The sequence below is a fragment of the Mobula birostris genome, chromosome 24, assembly GCF_030028105.1.
Source record: "Mobula birostris isolate sMobBir1 chromosome 24, sMobBir1.hap1, whole genome shotgun sequence".
Lineage (NCBI taxonomy): Eukaryota > Metazoa > Chordata > Chondrichthyes > Myliobatiformes > Myliobatidae > Mobula > Mobula birostris.
The window spans coordinates 5,330,990-5,353,543 of record NC_092393.1 but is presented as its reverse complement, the minus strand read 5'-3'; the positions used below and the strand labels follow the sequence as shown (position 1 = coordinate 5,353,543).

Here is a 22,554-nt window from a genome sequence, read left to right as displayed (position 1 = left end):
ACGAGCCCCTCCTGCTTCCTGCTTCTTATATCTAACATATGCTTCCTTCTTCCTCTTGACAAGTTGCTTCACGTATTTCGTCAGCCACGGTTCCCTTTTCCTCCCATTTTTTTCCTTGTCTCAGTGGGACAAACCTGTCCTGAACCCAGCACCAGTGGCCCCTGAACTTCCTCCACATTACTTCTGTGCTTTCACCCTTGAACATCTGTTTCCAATTTACTCTCACTAGTTCTTGCCTCATCCCTTCATAGTTAGCCCTTCCCCAGTTAAGCACTTTCCCATTTTATTTGTTTTTATCCTTTTCCATAGCTATGCTGAAGCTAAGGGAGTTGCGGTCACTCTCACCAAAATGCACCCCCACCAAGAGGTCTGCCACCTGACCAGGTTCATTACCTAGAACTAGATCCAGTGTGGCCTCTCCTCTCATCGGCCGGTCCACGTACTGTGTCAGGAATCCTTCTTGAACACACCTGACAACTTCAGCCCCATGTATCCCCCTTGCAGTCAGGAGGTGCCAGTCAATATGAGCGAAGTTGAAATCACCCATAACTACAACCTTCTATTTCCCGCACCATTCTAAAATCTGCCTGCTTGTCTGCTCCTCGGTGTCCCGAGGGCTATTTGGGGGCCTATAGACTACTCCCAGCACAGTGATTGATCCCTTCCTATTTCTGACTTCCACCCACACCGACTCAGTGGACACTCCCTCTGCAGCGTCCTCCCTTGCTACAGCCGTGATACTATCCCTGACCAGTAATGCTACTCTCCCCCCCCCCCCCCACCTCCCATCCTATTCCTTTTAAAACACCTAAACCCCGGTACCTGCATCAGCCAATCCTGCCCTTCCTCCAGCCAAGTTTCAGTAATGGCCATAACATCGTAGTTCCACGTACCGATCTATGCTCCAAGTTCATCCCCTTTATTCCTAATACTCCTGGCATTGAAATAGACACATTTCAACCCCTCTAACTGGCTACATTTATGTTTTGTCCCCGCCTGTCCTTCGTCACCAACTCAGAACACATAGCATCATGCCCTTGTCCTTCTACCCTAATCTCTGCACTCACAATCTGATTCCCACCCCCTGCCAACAGCTCTAGCAAACCTGCCTGCCAGGATATTGGTCCCTTTCCTTTCCAGTTCAGGTGCAGACCTTCCCCAGAAGAGATCCCAATGATCCAGGAATCTGAAACCCTGCCCCCTGCACCAACTCTTCAGCCACGCATTCATCTGCCATAACTTCCTGTTCCTACCTTCTCTGTCTTGTGGCACAGGCAGCAAACCCGAGATTACCACCCTTGAGGTCCTGCCTTGTAACTTCTTTCCTAACTCCCTATATATTCCTTCTTCAGGCCCTCATCCCTACTCCTATCTATGTCATTGGTCCCCACGTGGACCACGACATCTGGCTGCTCACCCTCTCTCCTGAGAATACCGAGAACTCGATCCGAGATATTGCAGACCCTGGCACCAGGGAGGCAACAGACCATCTGGGATTCTCAATCTCTCCCACAGAACCTCTTATCTGTCCCCCTGACTGCCCCTTCAACCACTAGGAACATGAGGAGCTCTCTTTGTGCATTTCAACCTTAAAATTAGAATACACACAAAATGCCAGAGGAACTTTGTAGTCCAGGTAGCATCTATGGAAAAGAATAAACAGTCAACATTTTGGGCTGAGACCCTTCATCAGGACCGTTCATTCATGAGTCCCGATGAAGGGTTTTGGCCTGAAATGTTGACTGTTTACTCTTTTCCATAGATGCTGCCTGGCCTGCTGAGTTCCTCCAGCATTTTATGTGTTGCTTGGATTTCCAGCATCTGCAGATTTTCTCATGTTTAAAATGAGAACCATGACTTTCTGGAGGAGGACCAAAGGACTGTTCTCTCAAAAAAGTGTCGGGAATTTGAAAACTGAGAAGGGCTCATTCAGAAGTTTCAAGGCTAAGGTTTTGTGAAGGAGCACAGTACAGGAGCAGCTGGGGTTAAAGGATTGGCAGTGCAACTGAATAGCAAAATAGCTTTCAAGCTGAATGCTTACTCCCTTTTCCTCTATTCCTCGTCATTTATTACTTAAGATAGATCTCTAGAACCATCACGGACAGTGACCCACTCAGCTCCAGGTACATGTGCTTGTGTCCGCTCCAGTCTGGAAGGGTAGAATGCAGCATTCTGCTCGCTGGTTGTCATGTGAAAAGGTTACTGCGCTCCTCTACTGATGATAGCCCTGCAGTATCAACCGATCAGAGATGGGCTCTTTCAGCACTTTGTTTTTTTTGTATTTTAGCGTGCACGGTCTGAAGATGAGGATGACGAGGAGGAATATATTCCATATATTCCTGTTAAAGAAAGAAAACAGAAGATGGTAAGTGACTCTGACCTGTTCAGTATGTTTGGATATTGCTGTTCAATTTCACTCTGCTCCTGGAATGTACTTTCCAATGCTGTGATCATGTTTTTGGGTGTGATTCAACAAAACCATTTTGTCCAACTGGAGTCCTCTGATTTATTTATCTGGGCAACCTGTCTTGTTCAGAGCAGGTTTAGGGCTGCAGTTTTGCAAATGAAGTTGGTGATCTGGTCAAAATTAATTGAACCCTCAATGCTGAGAAGAACAAGCAGATTCTCATCCATTACACACAATACCATCAGGGAGGCGTCTGATGGGTCCCGACTTCATTCTGCAGCAGGACAATGCCCCCAAACACATGGCCAAGGTCATAAAGAACTATCTTCAGCGAAAAGAAGAACAAGGAGTTCTGCAACAAATGGTACGGCCTCCACAGAGCCATGATCTCAACATCATGGAGGCTGACTGGGATTACCCGGAGAGACAGAAGCAAGCGAGACAGTCAAAGTCTGCAGAGGAGCTGTGGCAAGTTCTCCAAGATGCTTGGAACAACCTACCAGTTCATTTTCTTATAAAACTGTACGACAGTGTACCTGAGAGAATTGATGCAGTTTTAAAGAGTGGTCACACTGTGGCGACCCACTTTCTGGCACCCACGAACCGGCTGACAACGGCGCGCGCAGGCAGAGGGCCGGCCCCAAAAAGGGCACCAGGCCATCTTCACCAGCAGGGGGAAAATCCCGCGCGCAGAAAGGGTCTGGGAATATGCATTCCCCACAGCAGTCCCGCCCCAGGGAGGGCGGGAACGGGAAGGCTTTAAAGCAGGCCGCGAAGTTTGAATAAACCTCTTTCATCGCAACTCTAACTCACTGACTCCGTGTGGTTATTCTAGCGCTGTGTGTAGCACACCGCTACAACACCAAATATCGATTACATTTAGTCTTTCGCTATTTATTTTATAGTAATTTTTTTGATATTTAGAAACTTTTCATTGGTTTATTTTTGAAAGCATGTTTGCTTTACAGATTTTTTTTTACATGTGCCTAAGACTTTTGCACAGTACTCTATATCAATTTGGCTAGCTCATCCTGGATCCAATGTGTTCTTACCTTGATTATGTCCATGGCCTTGCCCTATCATTTCACTTGGTCAGCTCTTCAAAAGAACTTAGTCAAATTTGTAAGATATTTAGTTCCTTCTTCATGGACCTCTGTTGATTCAAGTATATAAATAGATGGCAAGAAAATTTAAACAGTTGAAAACATTTTACATTCCATTTTTTTGGTGCTTCTTTGACTATATTCAAAGTAGTGTTGCCAATCAACTGTGCTCTGAGTATGTGCACTCATTCCTCAAGCATACTGTACTTTGCTTGTGCACAAGGAGAGCAGCATGTCTCCACACTGTACTGAAACCAGAACAGGAAAATGTTATTTTTATATAGAATTGACAAGCAGTTATGACTATTGACCATTTGGTAACCTGTATGTTTGAAATTCTTGCGTGCAAAATCAGTCGCCATTCACAGTAGAGGTGTGAATCCCTGAGCTGCTCAGGGATGAATTGCCGTTCACACATGATACTTAAGTTATTAAAGCAATTGTCCCGTAGTTACTGTGTCTGCTTTGCATCCTTTTGTTATATTCTAATCTTGAAATGGCTGCAGTTCTCTTCTGTGCTCTTCAAAGACCTTTCTTACCTTGTCTGCACTGTACCCTTGCCTTGATATTATGTTAACCTTTTCCTTACTTCAACTTCCACGGTTGCAGAATGGATTGGACGTGTTTTGACGAAATGGAAGTCAGACTGGCATGGATGAAATGTTAGCCATGCAGTCTCAATGATATTGTGTTTTGCCCAAGGAGTCATCAATCTGGATGACCAACTCTGTTCCATTCGCCCCACCAAGGTCACCTGACCTCCTGAGGATTTCCAGAATTTTCTGCTTATTTCAGATTCTCAGCGATATTTTTACTTTGCAGAGTTGAAGTGACTGCTGGGGAAAGCAGTGGTAATGTTCTGGTTTAACCCTTTCTTGGTGTCATCTGGTGACTGATTTCTCTGATGTCGTCTGCACAGATGGAGAAGTTGGCACGGATGAGGAGGAAGGGTGTCGTGGATGATGATCAGGACAGCGGCAGTGACCACAGAGAAGATGATGGCGATGGCCCCCTGGGACCACGATCCAATATCAGCCTGCTGGACCAGCACCAGCAGCTGAAGGAAAAAGCAGAAGGTCCAGCATTTCCATCCGTGGACACATTCTGAGCTGGTACTGGGAGCTGGGAGCTCTGTGGGAGGAGCCTGCCTTGCTGTCAGTTAACATCAAAATATTAACAGCAAGGCGACGCTAGGCATTCCTTCAACAAATGTGAGACCAGGAGGCTTGATGTGGGTAATGTTGGGCTGAGGTAGTCAGTAACAACAAAATGAAAGGTAATTGGAAACTTGTGAGAGAATGGGGAGATGGAAACTTACAGTTAAATGCAAAGAAGTCTGAAAGTCAAGGTGGGGTTGTGGGTGTTTCCAAAGGTGCTGGGACTTTGGGTAGTGTGAGCCTCAGCATGAGGCACTCACAGGAGCAAACGTTCCGTGGAAAGTACCCATAACACGCCTGGGATGTGGGGTTGGGGGTGGAGGCAGTCAGAACAGTTCAGTTCAGCATCAGTAATAGTGTTCACGATGTTTGGGTTTTGAACGCGAACTTTGAAAGTGCTGATTGTGTGGATTGTGTTTTATAGCACGCAAAGAATCTGCTAAAGAAAAACGACTGAAAGAAGAGGAAAAGATTTTGGAAAGTGTCGCTGAAGGCAGAGGTCAGTTTAAATGTTGGAGCAGTGGGCTGTAACATTCAGTCTACAAAAGAACCAGGCCATTGGGTGCCGCTGCTTACATTGTGCACAAGTCTCCTATACCCCACCCCCCAACCTTTTCCAACCTGCCACCTGGTTCCTCCATTTCCATTCTGTCCTTGTGTCTGCGTACATAGTCTGTCCCTGTAATACGTTCTCATCCTGTTACTCACCCCTGCCCTGTGCCTCTTGTTTCTTAAATTGCACCTCTACTGCCTTAAATTGCACCTCTACTGCCATATTCCCATCTTCACGTCCCCATTCCCAACTTCTAGTTCTTAATATCCACCTCTGTCTCCACCCACCTCCTCTAATCCCACTTTGCTTGTCCTACTTTCTGGTAAATCATCACCAGTCTGCCTGTATTCCACTATCGCACCTTGACTTTTCTCCCAAATCTCACACTGCTTTTATTCCCATCCTGTCTTTCGAGTTCTTCTGATTCCACCCTATCTATTCCTAATGGTCCTATTCCTACACAATCCAGTCACCATTGTATCCACCCATACCTTTATTTCCACTCTACACTCTTCGCTTCTTTCCCCACTCAGTGCTCCCAGCACACTATTTCCATTCTACCGTGCCTGCTACTGCTACTGTGACACTAATTTTCATTGGGATCAAAGTATCTGTCTATTTACCTATCCATTCTGTAGCCTCACCTTTCCATCCCTATCCAGTGCTGACATCTGCAAGTTTTAGAAAGGGGGTACATTCACTGATTGCACAATTTTCATTTCCATCTCTAGTTCCTCGGCAAATAAACCAGACTGCACCTGCATGCAGCAACACCTAGATGATAGTCAAGCCCGGGCTGATAAGGGACCAGAACATTCATGCTACAGACCATCTCCAACAGCAGGGAGTCCAGCCACTTACCCTTGACATTCAAAGGCATTACTATCGCAGATCATTCAATTAGGACGCCGTCCAGAATCAGAATCAGATTTATTATCACCTACATATGACGTGGAAAGTTGTAGATTTGTAACAGCACCCCAAACATTCATTTCCTCTGTCACTGGCACACTGTGGCTGCAGTGTGTATTAGCAACAAGATGCAAATTACACATCACTGTGACTTGGAAATATCTATATACTTTTCATCATTGTTGCCTCTAAATCCTAAGTTGGGGTGGAGGGGCAATATCTCAAGGTCTGCAACAGCTCAGACAGTCTATCTTCTTCACTACCTTCACAAGGGCAATTTGAGATGGCAATAAATGCTAGCAACCCACATATACTCATCACTGAATCGCTCTTTTCCGAAATTAAGCTCTTGGGCCTTATTCCCCCACTGTCCCCACCTTGCTAAGGTTCTTCTATTCTCACCTTGTCCTTGTAAACTCCCTATTATCTTGACCCTCTGCCTTTCTATTTCCACTTCAGCCTCCACCCTAGATACCACCCCGATACCTCTCTTCGTATATTTCTTCCGCTCTGCTCCTTGCCCCTCTATATCCAGCCTGCCCTTAACTTCCCATGCCGGCCTACTGTTTCTTGCCACCCTTTCTCTAACCCCATTATTCCCATCCTGCCTTCGTATGGCACTAATGCTACATGTGTACTGTGTTGGATTCTCATTTTGCTGGCCTCATCCTATCCTTGTAGAAACCACTCTAGTTTTGCTAGTACTATCGTTAAAGTAAACAGTCTAGAGTTTGCTAGATTAGTCTGTCTCCTTTTTTAGAATTTGGGTTAAATATTTGGTTTTCTACCACTATTCATTTTGCTATTCATTGGTGTGTATGGATGCTCTCTTTTATCTACTTTGAGTATATGGGGACCAAAGCTTTGTCCTTTGGTTTGTTGAATTTTTCCATCTTTTTATTCTAACCATTTTTCTGTTAATTGAATTTACATCACAGAAATAGGTCTTGGCCACTTCCTTGTCCAAGCAATCTTCATTAGCATTGTACTCAATTCCCTTCTTCCTCATTTCCTTACCTTGGGAGACAGATTATCCACAAAACTCTTGCTGACTCCCTCAATTATCTTGACTACCCTTCCTCCCACCTTATCTCCAGTAAGGATACCTACCTCTTCTCTCATTTTCTCTCTGTTGTATCTGTCCTCAAGATGAAGGTTCCCATTCCAGTACTTCTGAAATGTCCTCATCTTCCCCAACATCTCCCCCCCCCCCACCAAACAGAGCAGAGTTAGAGTTGGTCATTATCCTCCACAACCAGCATACTTTGCCATTTCCATTAGCTGCAGTGACAGGATCCAATCACCAGTTGCATCTTTCCTTCTCCCTCCCACCCCCATTTCTGCTTTCTGCTAGGACCACTCTTTCCACGTTTCCCTTGAGTGCTCATCACTTTTCACCCACCTTTTTTGTCACCTAGAAACAATAGAAGATGCAACACTGTCCCCACACCACTTCTCTCACCACTATCCACAGACCTAAACAGCTCCTCCAGGGGAGGGAGAGATTCACGTGCACCTCTCCCAATCTTATTTATTGTATTTTGTACATGTGATTATGGCCTCCACTTCACCAGGGAGATCAAGCTTTTGGTTGGTGTGACAATGGTTTGTGGAATACCTGTACTCGGACTGAAATAGCTTCTGATTGCATGTCATTTTACCTCTCCTCCCAACTCCCACATGGACCTGTCTGATCTCAGCCTTCTGCACTGCCAGTGTGAGATTGGAAAAACAACATTCTGTATTCTGTTTAGATAACCTAAAACCTGGTGGTGTAAACATTGAATTTTCCAGCTTCCTACTTATTAACTGCCAAAAACGATTTTTCTATTACACACTCCCTCTTAACTTTCTCATACTGTTGACATGTCGTCTCTTTATTGAAAACTGGGCACAAAGCATCTCATTCTCCTTTCAGTGTGTTCTCCCTTGAGTTTATTTTTTTCCTTCCTTCATTTCCTGTCCTTATCTTAATTCTTTTCTTTGCTTCTCAAGCATCTAATAGCTTTCATTAGTACCTTTTGGTATTTTCTTCAGAATTCCAGTTGTTTTCCCAAATTCATCGGATTCCCCTTTGTCATCCTCTGTTGCTAATGAATGTTGCTCACATTTTCTCTTTCAATATTTTTAATAGTTTCTACATATAAGATTACAGAGTACAAGAAGATATATAAGTCAAAAAATAGATAAAATAATACCAGATACGTTATATTAGAATCACACTTGCAATCACATTACCCTATATTCATGTAAATTAAATCATAATATCGAAATGTAATAATTTTATTGTACAGAAAAAAAATCTAAACCCACTACCAAGATCAAAGCTGTTTGGTAAAGAAAGAAAAAAGGAAAAGAAAATCCTTATAAAGTGAAATATGTTATTAGCCACCATCTGTACTTTAACAGCAAGTCAAAGATTTTGAAAATAGTTCAAAAATGGTCCCCACAATGTTTGAAAGTCTTGGCTAGATTCAGAAATTGAACAACGGATCTTCTCTAAATTTAAGCATGACATAGCATCACATAACCATTGAGCGTGAGTAGGCAGAATGACATCCTTCCATATGGACTATGCAAAACCAGGCCATACTAACTTGTCTCCATACTTTATCCTCGGGATGCTTTGCTCGTCCATAGCACATTTGCAATGGTTATGCTACATTGATAGTAGGTTCATCTGGAACAAATTCCCAAGTGCTGTGGTTGAGATTGGCTGTGATTAGACAGTTTTTAATTTGACACCTGGCCAGACACTAGTGTGACACCCCTTAGGTGGTAATTTTGCTGAACTCTATTCATCTCTACTTTTTAAATTATTGTTCACTCCAAGTCAGTAAACATTATGGAGTCAGATAAAGGGAATGGTCCCAGTCTTTTTTTTACCAGGGTAGGCGAGTGTAAAACTAGAGGGAGTGGATTTAAGGTGAGAGGTGAAAAAATTTAAAGTGGCCTAAGGACTAACTTCTTCCACAGAAGAGGGCGTTTATGTGGAATGAGCTGCCAGACAAAATTGTAGTGCCGGGTACAACTACAGTGTTTAAAAGGCATTTGCACACCATATAGATAGAGGGATATGGATCAAATGCAGGCAAATGAAACTACCTTGGTTGACATGAGCAAGATGTGATGAAGGGCTTGTTTAACTACGATCTGTGATAATATTTTACCAGTAATTCTGCCATGCAGCTTGCCTTTGCCTATCCACATTCCCACAGTTGTTTCAGTTCATGATCTTGACCTTCAGTATGAATAATTTCTTTATTATTGGACAGTGATTGGTACTTGTCGTAGTGATCCTTTGTCTTTCCAACTTGCTGCTATTGTGCATGCAGTGATTCTGGCCTTGCTAGCTTTGTGGCTTTTTGAGTTGAGAGAAGTTTTGTTTCAGGAGGGAGTGCAGTGCTGTTGAAGTTGAAGCTTTTTTTTGGTTACTGGATTACAACAATTAGCATTGTTCTGCATCAACAAAGGCTGAAGCATTTCAAGTCGTGCATGCCTTGTGTTGTAGGTGGGGTTGCAGGCTTGAATTATCCGAGGTGATTCACATCAGTACGTCTGAAAATCACAGTTTTAAAGTAAATATGTAATCTAAGGACATGGAAGGTGACAATTTTGTCTGTTCTGGGCCAGAATTGGATAAAGAAGAGAAAAGAGAGACTACCACACCGAGAAGGAACAAGGGAATGTCTTGCAGGCCGGAAGGATTCAGACCATATATTTTGTCTGTGTTGAGATGACGAAGGTCTGGTTTGTGTAAGTGGCGGGGATGCTTCAGGTTTTTTTGCCTGTAATTGGCATTGTTTGACATTCCTATCATAACTGACTTTGTTTCAATTGTAGCTCTGATGTCTGTGAAGGAAATGGCAAAGGGTATAACCTACGATGACCCAATCAGAACCAGGTGAGTGTGTGTGCTTCCTGACTAAACAGTTCTTGTTTCGTCCGTGTTCTGTGTGCCTGTCTACAGGGGGAGGCTAAAGCAGGGCAATTGGTGTGGCTTCCATGATCTCATTGTCAATGATAACAATTAATTGAGTCTGATTGAAACCCTTTGCTTTACCAATGCATCAGCAGCCCTTGTGTGAACATTAGAGAAATGCCAGTGGTTAATGCAAAACTTTAAAACAGAAAATGGAAAAAAAAAAGACATTATTAAGTCACCAGGAGAATTTGTTGTATAAATGTCCAGCAATTAGAAGTTACTTGTATATTGTGTTTTCTTATCGCGAAGAGAAGGAGACCATTTGGCCCATCAGGTCCATGCCAACTCCCTGAAGGGCTGTCCCATCAATTCCATTCTCCCCCTTTCCTGTAACCCTACAATTTATTCTCATTCACATGCTCATCAGCTTCTTTTGCCACTCAGCCATACAAGAGGAAATTGACAGTAATCCGTGAATTTAGCAGCTCATCCCTAGTATATGAGAGAAGTCCTCATGGTCGTGTGGGGAACGTACAAAGTGCACACTGTGCCCCAGGTCGGGTTGGACCTGGGTTTCTGGTGCTGACTGATAGCTGCTGCACTGCACTTTGTGCCACCTGTGCAAGGTGTTTGTTGGCTGTAATTATGGTGTGTAGTTCTACCTAGTAGTTTGAAATACCTATGTTTTGAATTGAGCAGCAAGCTGTTGAATTGCATGGTTTAACAGCTCTGAGAGCATGTATGGTCTTCAGGTGATTGGGCTGTTGGTCGAGTTAAATAACCAGCAACATGGACCTGTCTCTGCAGCTGGAAACCACCTCGGTATATACGCTCTATGCCTGAAGCTCGCAATGACCGAGTGCGGAAGAAATACCATATCTTGGTGGAGGGGGAAGGTTTGCCGTGTCCTGTCAAACACTTCAGAGAAATGAAATTCCCACCAGGTAAGCGTGATTGAGCCGTGGTGGAGGCCCAAATGGCCCGGTGGTTGGGGATCGCTGGTATAAAACAAAGAATAGTTTGTTTAATCAATTGTGAAGGCTGATTGATACTGTGCTCTAGTAAGTTCCATCAATATTTGACTTGTCTGTTTTACAATGTATCTTAAAATTACAGGAGAAGGCAGCAGAATTTGCCCCTTCAATCCCACTCCATCTTCCATTTGATTTTACCTCAATATAATTTCTCTGTGAAAATCTCTTCGTTTCCTTAATATCTAGAGATCTATCAACCTTTGTGTTAAATGAACTGAGTGACTGAGCCATTGCATTCCTTCAGCATGGAGAATTCTATAAGTTCACCATTCTCCAAGTAAAGAAGTTTCTCATCATCTCAGTGCTAAGTGACGCACTCCTCATATTGAAAGTGTGTGCAGCCCTTGGTCCTAAGCTCTGGAAAAAAAACCCTGATAATTTCATATTGTGCAAGCTTTCCCAAGCTCTGTTCCTAAAACATACAATCCGACAAAATAAAACAGTAATGAAATCCCAAACATTAGCGTTCACACTGGATCCAGTGGCATTTACTATGGTTAAATCCTGTTCTTGCTGTTGGAATGGATTGTTAATTGCCTGCAGAGTATGTTGAACGCATTGCATTTCCTTGAACATATCCATAGTAAGTTGTGAGGAATGTCAATCACTTCATTATACACATGGTGCACCAAAATGCAACTTGTAACGAGGGAACCGTGGCACTGGATAGCTTGCTGTACAGAGTCCATGCAAAAAGCTGTTGTTGCATTGCCATGTTGCAATTTGGTGATTAGATTGAAAGCTAACGGAAATGCATCTTCTGAGCTCCATCCCAGGCCACGGAGCTTTTGATGCATCTTCTGAGCTCCATCCCAGGCCACGGAGCTTTTGATTTTCAACATCAGTGGTGAAAAGTTGATGCAATTTGAGCTATTTTCTCAGGTACTGGAATTCATTTGGAGAATGGCAAGCATTGTACCACTTACACACGATGTGCTGCTGCTGTCCTAGCTCAGTCTCAGGGAATATGGGATCCAGGCTCTACCTGATCCGTGTGTTCTTGGTTCTATGATTCCAGCAATTTTGAAAGGCCTGAAGAAGAAGGGAATTTTACATCCAACTCCAATTCAGATCCAAGGAATTCCAACTGTGTAAGTACAGGGATCTTGTGGCTAACACACTCAGAGGGGAATTCCAACTGTGTAAGAACAGGGATCTTGTATCTAACACACTCAGAGGGAACTTGAACATTGGGCTTAGTGGGCTTTTATACCAGTATTGACGAGAAGAAGTACAATTGTTTGTGTGTTATTAGTTTAGGCAGATGGTATTTGTCTATTCACAAACGAGAAAATCTGCAGATGCTGGAAATCCGAGCAACACACACAAACTGCTGGAGGAACTCAGCAGACCAGGCTGCATCTATGGAAAAGAGTACAGTCGACGCTTCAGGCAAACCCTTCAGCAGGACTGGAGAGAAAAATTTACGGAGTAGCACATAATTCTCCAAACTCACCTACCACCCCATCAACCTTCACGTCTAGCACATAATTCTCTGCTACTTCCGCCATCTCCAATTGAATCCCACCACCAAGCACATACTCCCCCCTCCCCCCCCCACTTCCTGCTTTCCACAGGAATCGCTCCCTACGCAGCTCCCTTGTCCATTCATCCCTCCCCACTGATCTCCCTCCTGGCACTTATCCTTTCAAGTGAAACATGTGCTACACCTGCCCCTACACCTCCTCCCTCACTACTGTTCAGAGCCTTAAACAGTCCTTCCAGGTGAGGCGACATTTCATCTGTGAGTCTTTTAGGGTCATATACTGTGTCTGGTGCTTCTGCTGTGGTCTCCTGTATGTTGGTAGATTGGGAGACCACTTACATTCCCTCCACCAGAAAAAATGGGATCTCCCAGTGGCCACCATTTTAATTCCACTTCCCATTCCCATCTGTCCATCCGTGGCCTCCTCCACTTCGTGATAATGCCACACTTAGGTTGGAGGAGCAACACCCTATATTCCGTTTGGGTAGCCTCCAGCCTGATGGCATGAAGATTGACTTCTCTAACTTCCAGTGATGCCCCCCAGCTTCCCTCTCCTTCACCATTTCCCATCCCCTTTTTCCTCTCTCATCTTATATCCTTGCCTGCCCATCGCCTCCCTCTGGTGCTCCTCTCCCCTTTTTCTTTCTTCCATGGCCTTCTGTCTCTTTCACCAATCAACTTCCCAGCTCTTTACTTTATCCCCTCCCCCTTCAGGTTTCACCCAGTGTTTCTTTCTCCCCTCCCCACACCTTTTAAATCTACTCTTCAGCTTTTTTTCTCTAGTCCTGCCGAAGTGTTTCAGCCTGAAACGTTGATTACTCTTTTCTGTGGATGCTGCCTGGGCTTCTGAATTCCTCCAGTATTTTGTGTGTGTTGATCATTGTGCCTATTATTGTGACTTAAGGCTGATTTATACTTGTGCGTCAAATGTACGCTGCAGGTACAGAGTAGCCGCATACCCTACGCTGTACTCTACGCCAACCCTACGCTGTAGCCTAATGTGCACCTCTCCCAAAATGTACCTATGCGTCGTGGCAACGCGGACTGAACAACTGTGATGGGTCTGCTTGGTAGCATCGCACTTCCTCCTACGCTGCAATAGCTTCCCATTGGGCGACTGAAGGGCAGGGAAGGAACTCTGGCTGCAATGCTTTCCATAAAGCTTTACAGACCTCCGAAATTATGGAGGATCCTGTGCTTGACGCCAGTTTGTAGCTGGCTGCTGCAGCCTGTTGACTTCCACCTGAAGCTAAAACTCAAATGGTGATTGCCAGTCTCTGAGTATACGGTGCGTACACTGATGCGAAATAAATGGTTGGAGACGATGAACCAAATCGTCAAATCTACCTGCCGACATCCGAAAATATTTGAAATGCATTTCCTCGTCCATGTCTCTCAGTGGCCAGACAAGCACAGAAAATTCACCCTCCCTCAGTTTCAGTCGCCATTGTTTGAAGTTTGAACACGAAGAAACTCAACACAGTGGCATAGAAACCCCACCACCAACTAGCATTTTGGCGGTGAATTGCAGAGAAACGCAGACACACCAGTGCACAAGTATAAATGCTCACAATGGCGTAGCCCACTTCTGTAGGCTACGGCACAAGGTAGTACACAGAAGTATAAATCAGCCTTTAGAGGAAGATCAGACCACATTTTATGTAGAAAACCAGGTAATTGCAAAGGGTTCACAAACTTTTTCTTGCAACTGAATATTAACCTTATTTCAATGCCAATGGGCCAAAATCTTGAAACTGCCTACACAGTGGGAGATTCATCAGCACTGCTCAAAAAGGTAGTTTTTCACTAATGTCTCAAATGATTAAAGAAAGAATATTCTTTTAGATCCTGTGAATTCCAGCAGTGTAGGAATTGGTCTCAATATTATTGGATGTTTGTTTATGCAAGTTCACTCTGCTAAATGGAGTTTCTGAACTGGGAAATTAAATCTGTGCTGCCAGCATGATCCTGAATGCGGAAGATTCAGCAGGAGCCTATATGGGGGAGGTCGATGATGGCATTTGCACATTAAAGGCTTTAACCATTCGTGTGATGGCCAAGTAAACGAAGAAAATATGAGTGCTGGGATTGACCTGGTGCTCCCTTTCTCTCTAACTTTGTTGTGCTTGTTCCAGTTTATCGGGCAGGGACATGATTGGGATTGCATTTACTGGGTCTGGCAAGACTCTGGTGTTTACCCTACCCATGATCATGTTCTGCCAAGAGCAGGAAAAAAGGCTGCCATTCTCCAAGAGAGAAGGTCCATATGGACTCATCATCTGCCCATCAGTAAGTACTATTCTCCTGTACAGCACCCCTTACCTCCGCTCCAAGGATGGCACATTCAATCAGTGAACTACTGGCACTTCAATATCAGGAGCGGAGGAATTATAAGTAAGACCACAAGACATAGGAATAGAATTAGACCTTTCGGCCCGTCAAGTCTGCTCTGCCCTCCAATCATTTTCCCTCCTGACTCTTATTCGCCTGCCTTCTCTCCATAACCTTAGACGCCTTTACTAATCAAGAACCTATCAATCTCTGCTTTAAATATATCCAATGAAATGGCCTCCACAACTGTCTGCGGCAATGAATTCCACAGATTCACTACTCTTTGGTTAAATAAATTCCTCCTCATCTCTGTTCTAAATGAATGCCCTTCTATTCTAAAGTTTTCTATTCTAATTCTCTGGAAATCAATTGACTCAGGGATAACTGCTATGTAGTGTACATATGGACATTGTTGGAGCTTAATGTTGAAATGTAAATGAATACAGCTAAGTAGGTAGTCATTCAAAGAGCAATCTAGTCCAAAGCTTAACTAGTTGTTGCTTAATAGACAATAGGTGCAGGAGTAGGCCATTTGGCCCTTCGAGCCAGCACCGCCATTCACTGTGATCATGGCTGATCATCCACAATCAGTATCCAGTTCCTGCCTTATCCCCATAACCTTTTATTCTGCTATCTTTAAGAGCTCTATCCATCTCTTATTTGAAAGTATCCAGAGACTTGGCCTCCACAGCCTTCTGGGGCAGAGCATTCTATATATCCACCACTCTCTGGGTGAAAAAGTTTTTCCTCAACTCCGTTCTAAATGGCCTACCCCTTATTCTTAAACTGTGGCCTCTGGTTCTGGACTCACCCATCAGTGGGAACATGCTTCCTGCCTGCAGCGTGTCCAATCCCTTAATAATCTTATATGTTTCAATAAGATCCCCTCTCAGCCTTCTAAATTCCAGAGTATACAAGCCCAGTTGCTCCAATCTTTCGACATATGACAGTCCTGCCATCTCGGGAATTAACCTTGTGAACCTACGTTGCACTCCCTCAATAGTAAGAATGTCCTTCCTCAAATTTGGAGACCAAAACTGCACACAGTACTCCAGGTGTGGTCTCACCAGGGCCCTATACAGCTGCAGAAGGACCTCTTTGCTCTTCTACTCAATTCCCCTTGTTATGAAGGCCAGCATGCAATTAGCTTTCTTCACTGCCTGCTGTGCTTGCATGCTTGCTTTCAGTGACTGATGTACAAGAACACCTGGATCTTGTTGTGCTTCCCCTTTTCTTAACTTGACTCCATTTAGATAATAATCTGCCTTCCTGTTCTTACTACCAAAGTGGATAACCTCCAATTATCCACATTAAACTGCATCTGCCATGTATCTGCCCACTCACCCAGCCTGTCCAAGTCACCCTGCATTCTCAAAACATCCTCCTAACATTTCACACTGCCACCCAGCTTTGTGTTATCGGCAAATTTGCTAATGTTACTTTTAATTCCCTCATCTAAATCATTAATATATATTGTAAACAGCTGCAGCCCCAGCACTGAACCCTGCGGTACCCCGCTGGTCACCGCCTCCCAATCCGAAAGGGACCCGTTAATCACTACTCTTTGTTTTCTGTTAGCCAGCCAATTTTCAATCCATGTCAGTACTCTGCCCCCAATACCATGTGCCCTAATTTTGCCCACTAATCTCCTATGTGGGTCTTTATCAAGGGCTTTCTGAAAATCCAGGTACACTACATCCACTGGCTCTCCCTTGTCCATTTTCATAGTTACATCCTCAAAAAATTCCAGAAGATTAGTCAAGCACGATTTCCCCTTCGTAAATCCATGCTGACTCAGACCAATCCTGTTACTACTATCCAGATGTGTCGTAATTTCATCTTTTATAATTCACTGCAGCATCTTTCCCATCACTGACGTCAGGCTAACCGGTCTATAATTCCCTGTTTTCTCCCTTCCTCCCTTCTTGAAGAGAGGGACAATATTAGCCACCCTCCAATCCACAGGAACTTATCCTGAATCTATAGAACATTGGAAAATGATTACCAATGCGTCCACGATTTCTAAAGCCACCTCCTTAAGTACCCTGGGATGCAGACCATCAGGTCCTGGGGACTTAAAAGCCTTCAGACCCAACAGCCTATCCAACACCATTTCCTGCCTAATATAAATTTCCTTCAATTCATCCATTACCCTAGGTCCTTTGGCCACTATTACATCTGGGAGATTGTTTGTGTCTTCCCTAGTGAAGACAGATCCAAAATACCTGTTCAACTCGTCTGCCATTTCCTTGTTCTCCATAATAAATTCACCTGCTTCTGTCTTTAAGGGCCCAATTGTGGTCTTAATTATTTTTTTCCTTTTCACATACCTGAAGAAGCTTTTTACTATCCTCCTTTATATTCTTGGCTAGTTTATCTTCGTACCTCATTTTTTCTCGCATATTGCCTTTTTAGTTACCTTCTGTTGCTCTTTAAAAGTTTCCCAATCCTCCGGCTTCCCACTCGTCTTTGCTATGTTATACTTCTTCTCTTTTATTTTTATACTGTCCATTACTTCTCTTGTCAGCCACGGCCTCCCCTTACTCCCCTTAGGATCTTTCTTCCTCTTTGGAATGAACTGATCCTGCACCTTCTGCATTATTCCCAGAAACACTTGCCATTGCTGTTCCACTGTCATCCCTACTAGGGTATTGTTCCATTGAACTTTGGCCAGCTCCTCCCTCATAGCACCATAGTTCCCTTTGTTCAACTGTAATACTGACACTTTCGAGTTTCCCTTCTCCCTCTCAAATTGTAGATTAAAACATCATATTATGGTCACTACCTCCTAATGGCTCCTTTACCTCGAGGTCCCTGATCAAATCCGGTTCATTGCACAACACTAAATCTAGAATTGCATTCTCTCTGGTAGGCTCCAGTATAAGCTGTTCTAAGAATCCATCTCGGAGGCCCTCCACAAACCCCCTTTCTTGGGGTCCAGTACTAACCTGATTCCTCCAGTCTCCCTGCATATTGAAGTCCCCCATAACAACTGTAGCATTACCTTTGCGACATGCCAATTTTGACTCTTGATTCAACTTACACCCTACATCCAGACTACTGTTTGGGGGCCTGTAGATATCTCCCATTAGGGTCTTTCAACCCTTAGAATTTCTCAGTTCTATCCATACTGACTCTACGTCTCCTGATTCTATGTTCCCCCCTCGCAAGGGACTGAATATCATTCCTCACCAACAGAGCCACCCCATCCCCTGTGCCCATCAGTCTGTCCTTTCGATAGGACGTATACCCTTGAATATTCATTTCCCAGGCCCTGTCCACTTGAAGCCATGTCTCTGTTATTCCCACAACATCATACTTACCAATTTCCAACTGTGCATCCAACTCATCCACTTTATTTCTTATACTCCGTGCATTCATATACAATACTTTTAATTCATTACTCCCCTCACCTCCCATATCAATTCCTATTTCACTTGGCCATACTGTACGATCCCTTCTTGAGCTTTCTGCTCTGTTGATTCTGCTGTCTTTCTGAACTTTTCTAATTCTCACTTTCCCTTTACCCCCACCCTTATGTTTCCAGTTCATCTCCCCCCCCACTACTTAGTTTAAACACACCCGTGTTGCAGAGGCAAACCTGCCTGCCAGAATGCTGGTGCCCCGCTTATTAAGGTGCAACCTGTCCCTTTTGTACAATTTGTCCTTACCCCGAAACATACCCCAGTGGTCCAAGAATGTAAATCCTTACTTCCTGCACTAGTTCCTCAGCCACACATTCAGACCCATTAACTTCCTGTTCTTGACCACTCCAGCTCGGGGCACTGGAAGCAAACCGGAGATAACCACCCTGGAAGTCCTGCTTTTCAGCCTTCTTCTGAGTTCTCTGAAGTCACGCTGTAGAATGTCTTTCCTCTTCTTCCTCACGTCATTTGTGCTGACATGCACCACCACTTCCAGATGTTCACCTTCACTCTTGAGGATTCCCTGCAATCGGTCCGTGACATCCTGGATCCCGGCACCAGGGAGGCAACACACCATCCTTAAGTCTCGCCTGTTGCCACAGAAACCCCTTTCTGTACCTCTCGCTATGGAATCCCCTACCTCCACGGCTCTGCCTGACGTCTGTCTCCTCGGCTTTGCCTCAGCGCCAGTTGTTGACTCACAGACCTGTCTGCCTCTCAGACTGGCACTGTCTTCTGTCCCGACAGCTTCCAAGAGGGAGAACCTGTTTACGAGAGGCACATCTCCCGGGGTCTCCTGTACTTCAAGCATCCTTTCCTTGCTCATCATCGTCCTCCTTCTCTCTTCCTGTATCCTGGGTGTAATGACCTCACTCTAGGTCCTGTCCAGAAAACTCACGTTCTCCCGAATGAACGTAACGTCATCCAGTTTCCTCTCCAGTGCTGCAGCACGGTCCTTCAGAAGCTGAATCTGGACACGTTTTCCGCAGGTGTAGGATCCAGAGGCATTATCAGTGTCCCTGACCTCCCACATCATGCACGCAGCACACTGAATCAGCCTAGCGTTTATCTCTTCACCACTTCTCACCCTCTCCAACTGTGGCATAGTCTCCTCTCTCAGCCTCCTCGCCGAAGACTCTCGAGCCAAAGACTCGCACTTTTCTCGCAAGGCACTTCCCTGGACAAGGTCGCTCCCCTAGAGTGAGCCTTGCTTATATCAGCTGATAATTTGAGTCATTAGCTTCACCTGCCGAGCCTGCTCCGACCTGGAAGGTCTGTTTCGCTCGCTGCTCACGCCGGCTTTTTAAATCAGCCGCTCCTTCTCAGCCAATCCCCGCACTCGCTCCTTCACCTGCCGCACCTCCTCCGACCTGGAAGCTTCCTTGTGTCCCTTCTGGTTCTTTGCTTAGTCGCTGCAAGTCTGTACCAATTTTCCAGCTATTGAAATCAACTTCTCGTTTATAAATCTAAGCTCTTAATGTTATTAAATACCTCTACCAAATCGCTGTATTCTAGTTAGAACAACTCCAGATTCCAGTCTTTCCTTAGAACTGAAGTCCTTTGCTGAATTCATTCTTGTAAAGCTCTTCAATGTCCTTCCTCTTGTATGGTGCCCAGATTTGGACACAATACTATAGCAAGGGCTGTGCTAGTGTTTTAAATAGATTTAGCATAATTTAATGTATTTTGTACTTTATAAATTAATTATAAAGAATAAACAGTCATTCAACCCAATTAATCTGTACTTAAGAGTCTCCCTCCATCTATCTCATCTCAGCTTTGCAGCATAGCAATTTATTTCCCTTTTCATGTATTTGATCCATTTTTATTCAAAAACACTCAAGCCATTTGGCTCGATTACTTTCCGGCAAGTAGTTAATTTTTTCTCTTCTGTTTAAAGAAATTTCCCCCTGACTCCCTGTTTGATTCAATATAGTACCTTATATTTTAGGTTCTCTTTGAACTCCCCATTAATTAGAAACATTCTCACACATCCACCTCATCCAATCCATTTATAATGTTAAACCATTTTGTCAGGAATCTTAGGTTTAATCACTTTAAAGAGAAAAAAAAAAGCCAGATTATTTAATCTTTGCTAATAGCAGTAATATCCCAAGAAACGCTGCAAAACTCGGCAGGTCAGGCTGCATCTCTGAAGGGAAAATCAACAGTTGATGAATAAACTCTTCTCGGGCTTCCAGCTGAGTACAGATGTCGATTATAACAAATGTTTCAATAACAAACTCTGCCATCTTCTTCAGAGATGATGCCTGGGCATGTCTGGTGGTATTTATATCCCCATAGTCTGTCCCTCCTGATTGATTAGTCTGCATCCAATTAGGTTTCCGCTCTCCTACCTTGTTTACAATCAAATTCCAGTTCTTTCTTAGATCGAGACATATGTCTTTGTTAAAATTCTTTTCCTCTAGTTTTATTTCAATGGCTTCCTTCACCAGGCCATCCCAAAAGCCACCAAGCAGTAGTTTTGTGCCATTGAAGTCAATCCTATGGCCATTGTAAATGCAGTGTTCTGCTACCGCCAAATGGATAGAGCTCCTGTGCTCCTTGATGCAGGTTTCCACTGTGTGTCCCGTCTGGCTGAAATACGCTGCTCAACATTCACAGGGAATCCTGTAAACGCCAGCTGACCTGCGTCCCAGATCATCTTTGACTTGAATAACTCGTTTGGGTTATGCATATTTACCAGGAAAGCACAAGATCCTTTTTGAACAGTTGACAATTTGGGTTGAATCCCTTCATCTAAATTGGAAAGAAAGTGGGGTGATAAAGTATAAAAAGGCGGGGGAAATGTGTGGAGTAAGAGCTGGCTTGTGATGGGTGGATCCAAGTGAGGGGACGGGCAGATGAGGGCAGGAAAGATGATAGAAGCCGGGAGATGATAGCTGAACATGACAAAAATCTCAAACACTTGGAATCTGGTAGGAGAGGACGGTGGGGGATGGAATGGAGGGGAGGGGAGCCAGTGAGAGGAGAGTGTAGATAATGGGCAGATGGAGAAGGTGGGCGAAAGACAAAGCAGTGGAGGCCAATTGCATCAGGAAGAGAGAAGTAAAGGAAAGAAAAATAAAGGGAAAGGGGACAGACAGTTACTGCAAGCTTGAGAATTTGATGTTCATGCCACCAGGTCGGAGATTGTCTAGGTAAAATATGAAGTGTTCTTCCTCTAGTTTTTGCTTGGCCATGACCTGGTAGTGAAAGATCATGCATGTCACAGGCATGTCAGTGTGGGAATGGAAAGTGGAATTGAAATGGTTGTCTATGGGGTTAACCCTTCTTTCTTACTGCCCAGATAAAGGGTCTCGACCCAAAACATGGATTATCCACTTCTCTCCACAGATGCTGCCTGACCTACTTAGTTTCTCTGGAGTTTATTGTGTTGCTGCAAACTCCAGCAGCTGCAGTCTCTTGTCCCTACAGTAGGATCTCTGTTTTGCACTGTTATTTTTGGACTTTCTGTGATGGTTTTATGCCTATTTATTTCAGTATAAAAACTAGAACTATATTCATTGCACTGAAAGTACAGCCTGACCAGGACGTGCATCACTGCTTTTGAACTCTATAGCCCTGTAAGTAATCCCTGGTGTTCCATGAACACTTTGAATACTTTAGTTCACCCGTGATTCTGCCTTTAAGGGGTCTATTCACCAGTTTCTACCCACACCCGTTCCTTATTTTCTAAAGGATGGTTGACATTTTAGTTTTCTGTTTATTTTGTTAAAGTCCATTTCTCATTTAATTGCCCGGTTAGAGAGTTCTGTAATGTCTTTGTTACTCATTATTCCTCTCTTAACTCTAGCACTGCATGTTCTTCAGCCAAACACCACCTCCAACCATCCTCCCCATCTACCCTCCCAATTTTTTATAGCGTCCCCAGTTTTTGACTCCTCAAACAGGAAAACCAATAAAGCCTTGTACCAATCACCTGTGGGTTGAATTCCCACCCATGTCAAAAACTACTGCAAACCAAGCCTCACTAAAGCTGGCATCTTATTCCCTTCAGTTGCCTGCCCTGGCCACACCCCCAACACTCCAGCCCGTTTAAATGTGTACCGAACATATTCCATCTTGTGTCCTGCAACTGCTGTACAGGTGTCGCTGATGGGAACTGATGTTTTCAGTAATTCAGAGATATATTGATGTGTGCAGTTTGTGCAGCTGAATGTTTGTAGGCTGAAACAACGTTCCTTCCTTCCCAATGCA

General features: G+C 44.1%; 1 protein-coding gene across 1 annotated transcript in view; it reads left to right on the top strand.

Moving 5' to 3' along the window:
* ddx41 (DEAD-box helicase 41) overlaps nucleotides 1–22,554 on the top strand; it is a 62,534-nt gene that overhangs the window by 13,248 nt on the left and 26,732 nt on the right. The window contains exons 2-8 of the mRNA XM_072242056.1: nucleotides 2,288–2,365; nucleotides 4,430–4,586; nucleotides 5,092–5,166; nucleotides 9,976–10,036; nucleotides 10,865–11,001; nucleotides 12,110–12,182; nucleotides 14,713–14,866. Coding sequence (XP_072098157.1) covers nucleotides 2,288–2,365; nucleotides 4,430–4,586; nucleotides 5,092–5,166; nucleotides 9,976–10,036; nucleotides 10,865–11,001; nucleotides 12,110–12,182; nucleotides 14,713–14,866 — 735 coding nt within the window. The remainder of the gene's footprint in view (nucleotides 1–2,287; nucleotides 2,366–4,429; nucleotides 4,587–5,091; nucleotides 5,167–9,975; nucleotides 10,037–10,864; nucleotides 11,002–12,109; nucleotides 12,183–14,712; nucleotides 14,867–22,554) is intronic.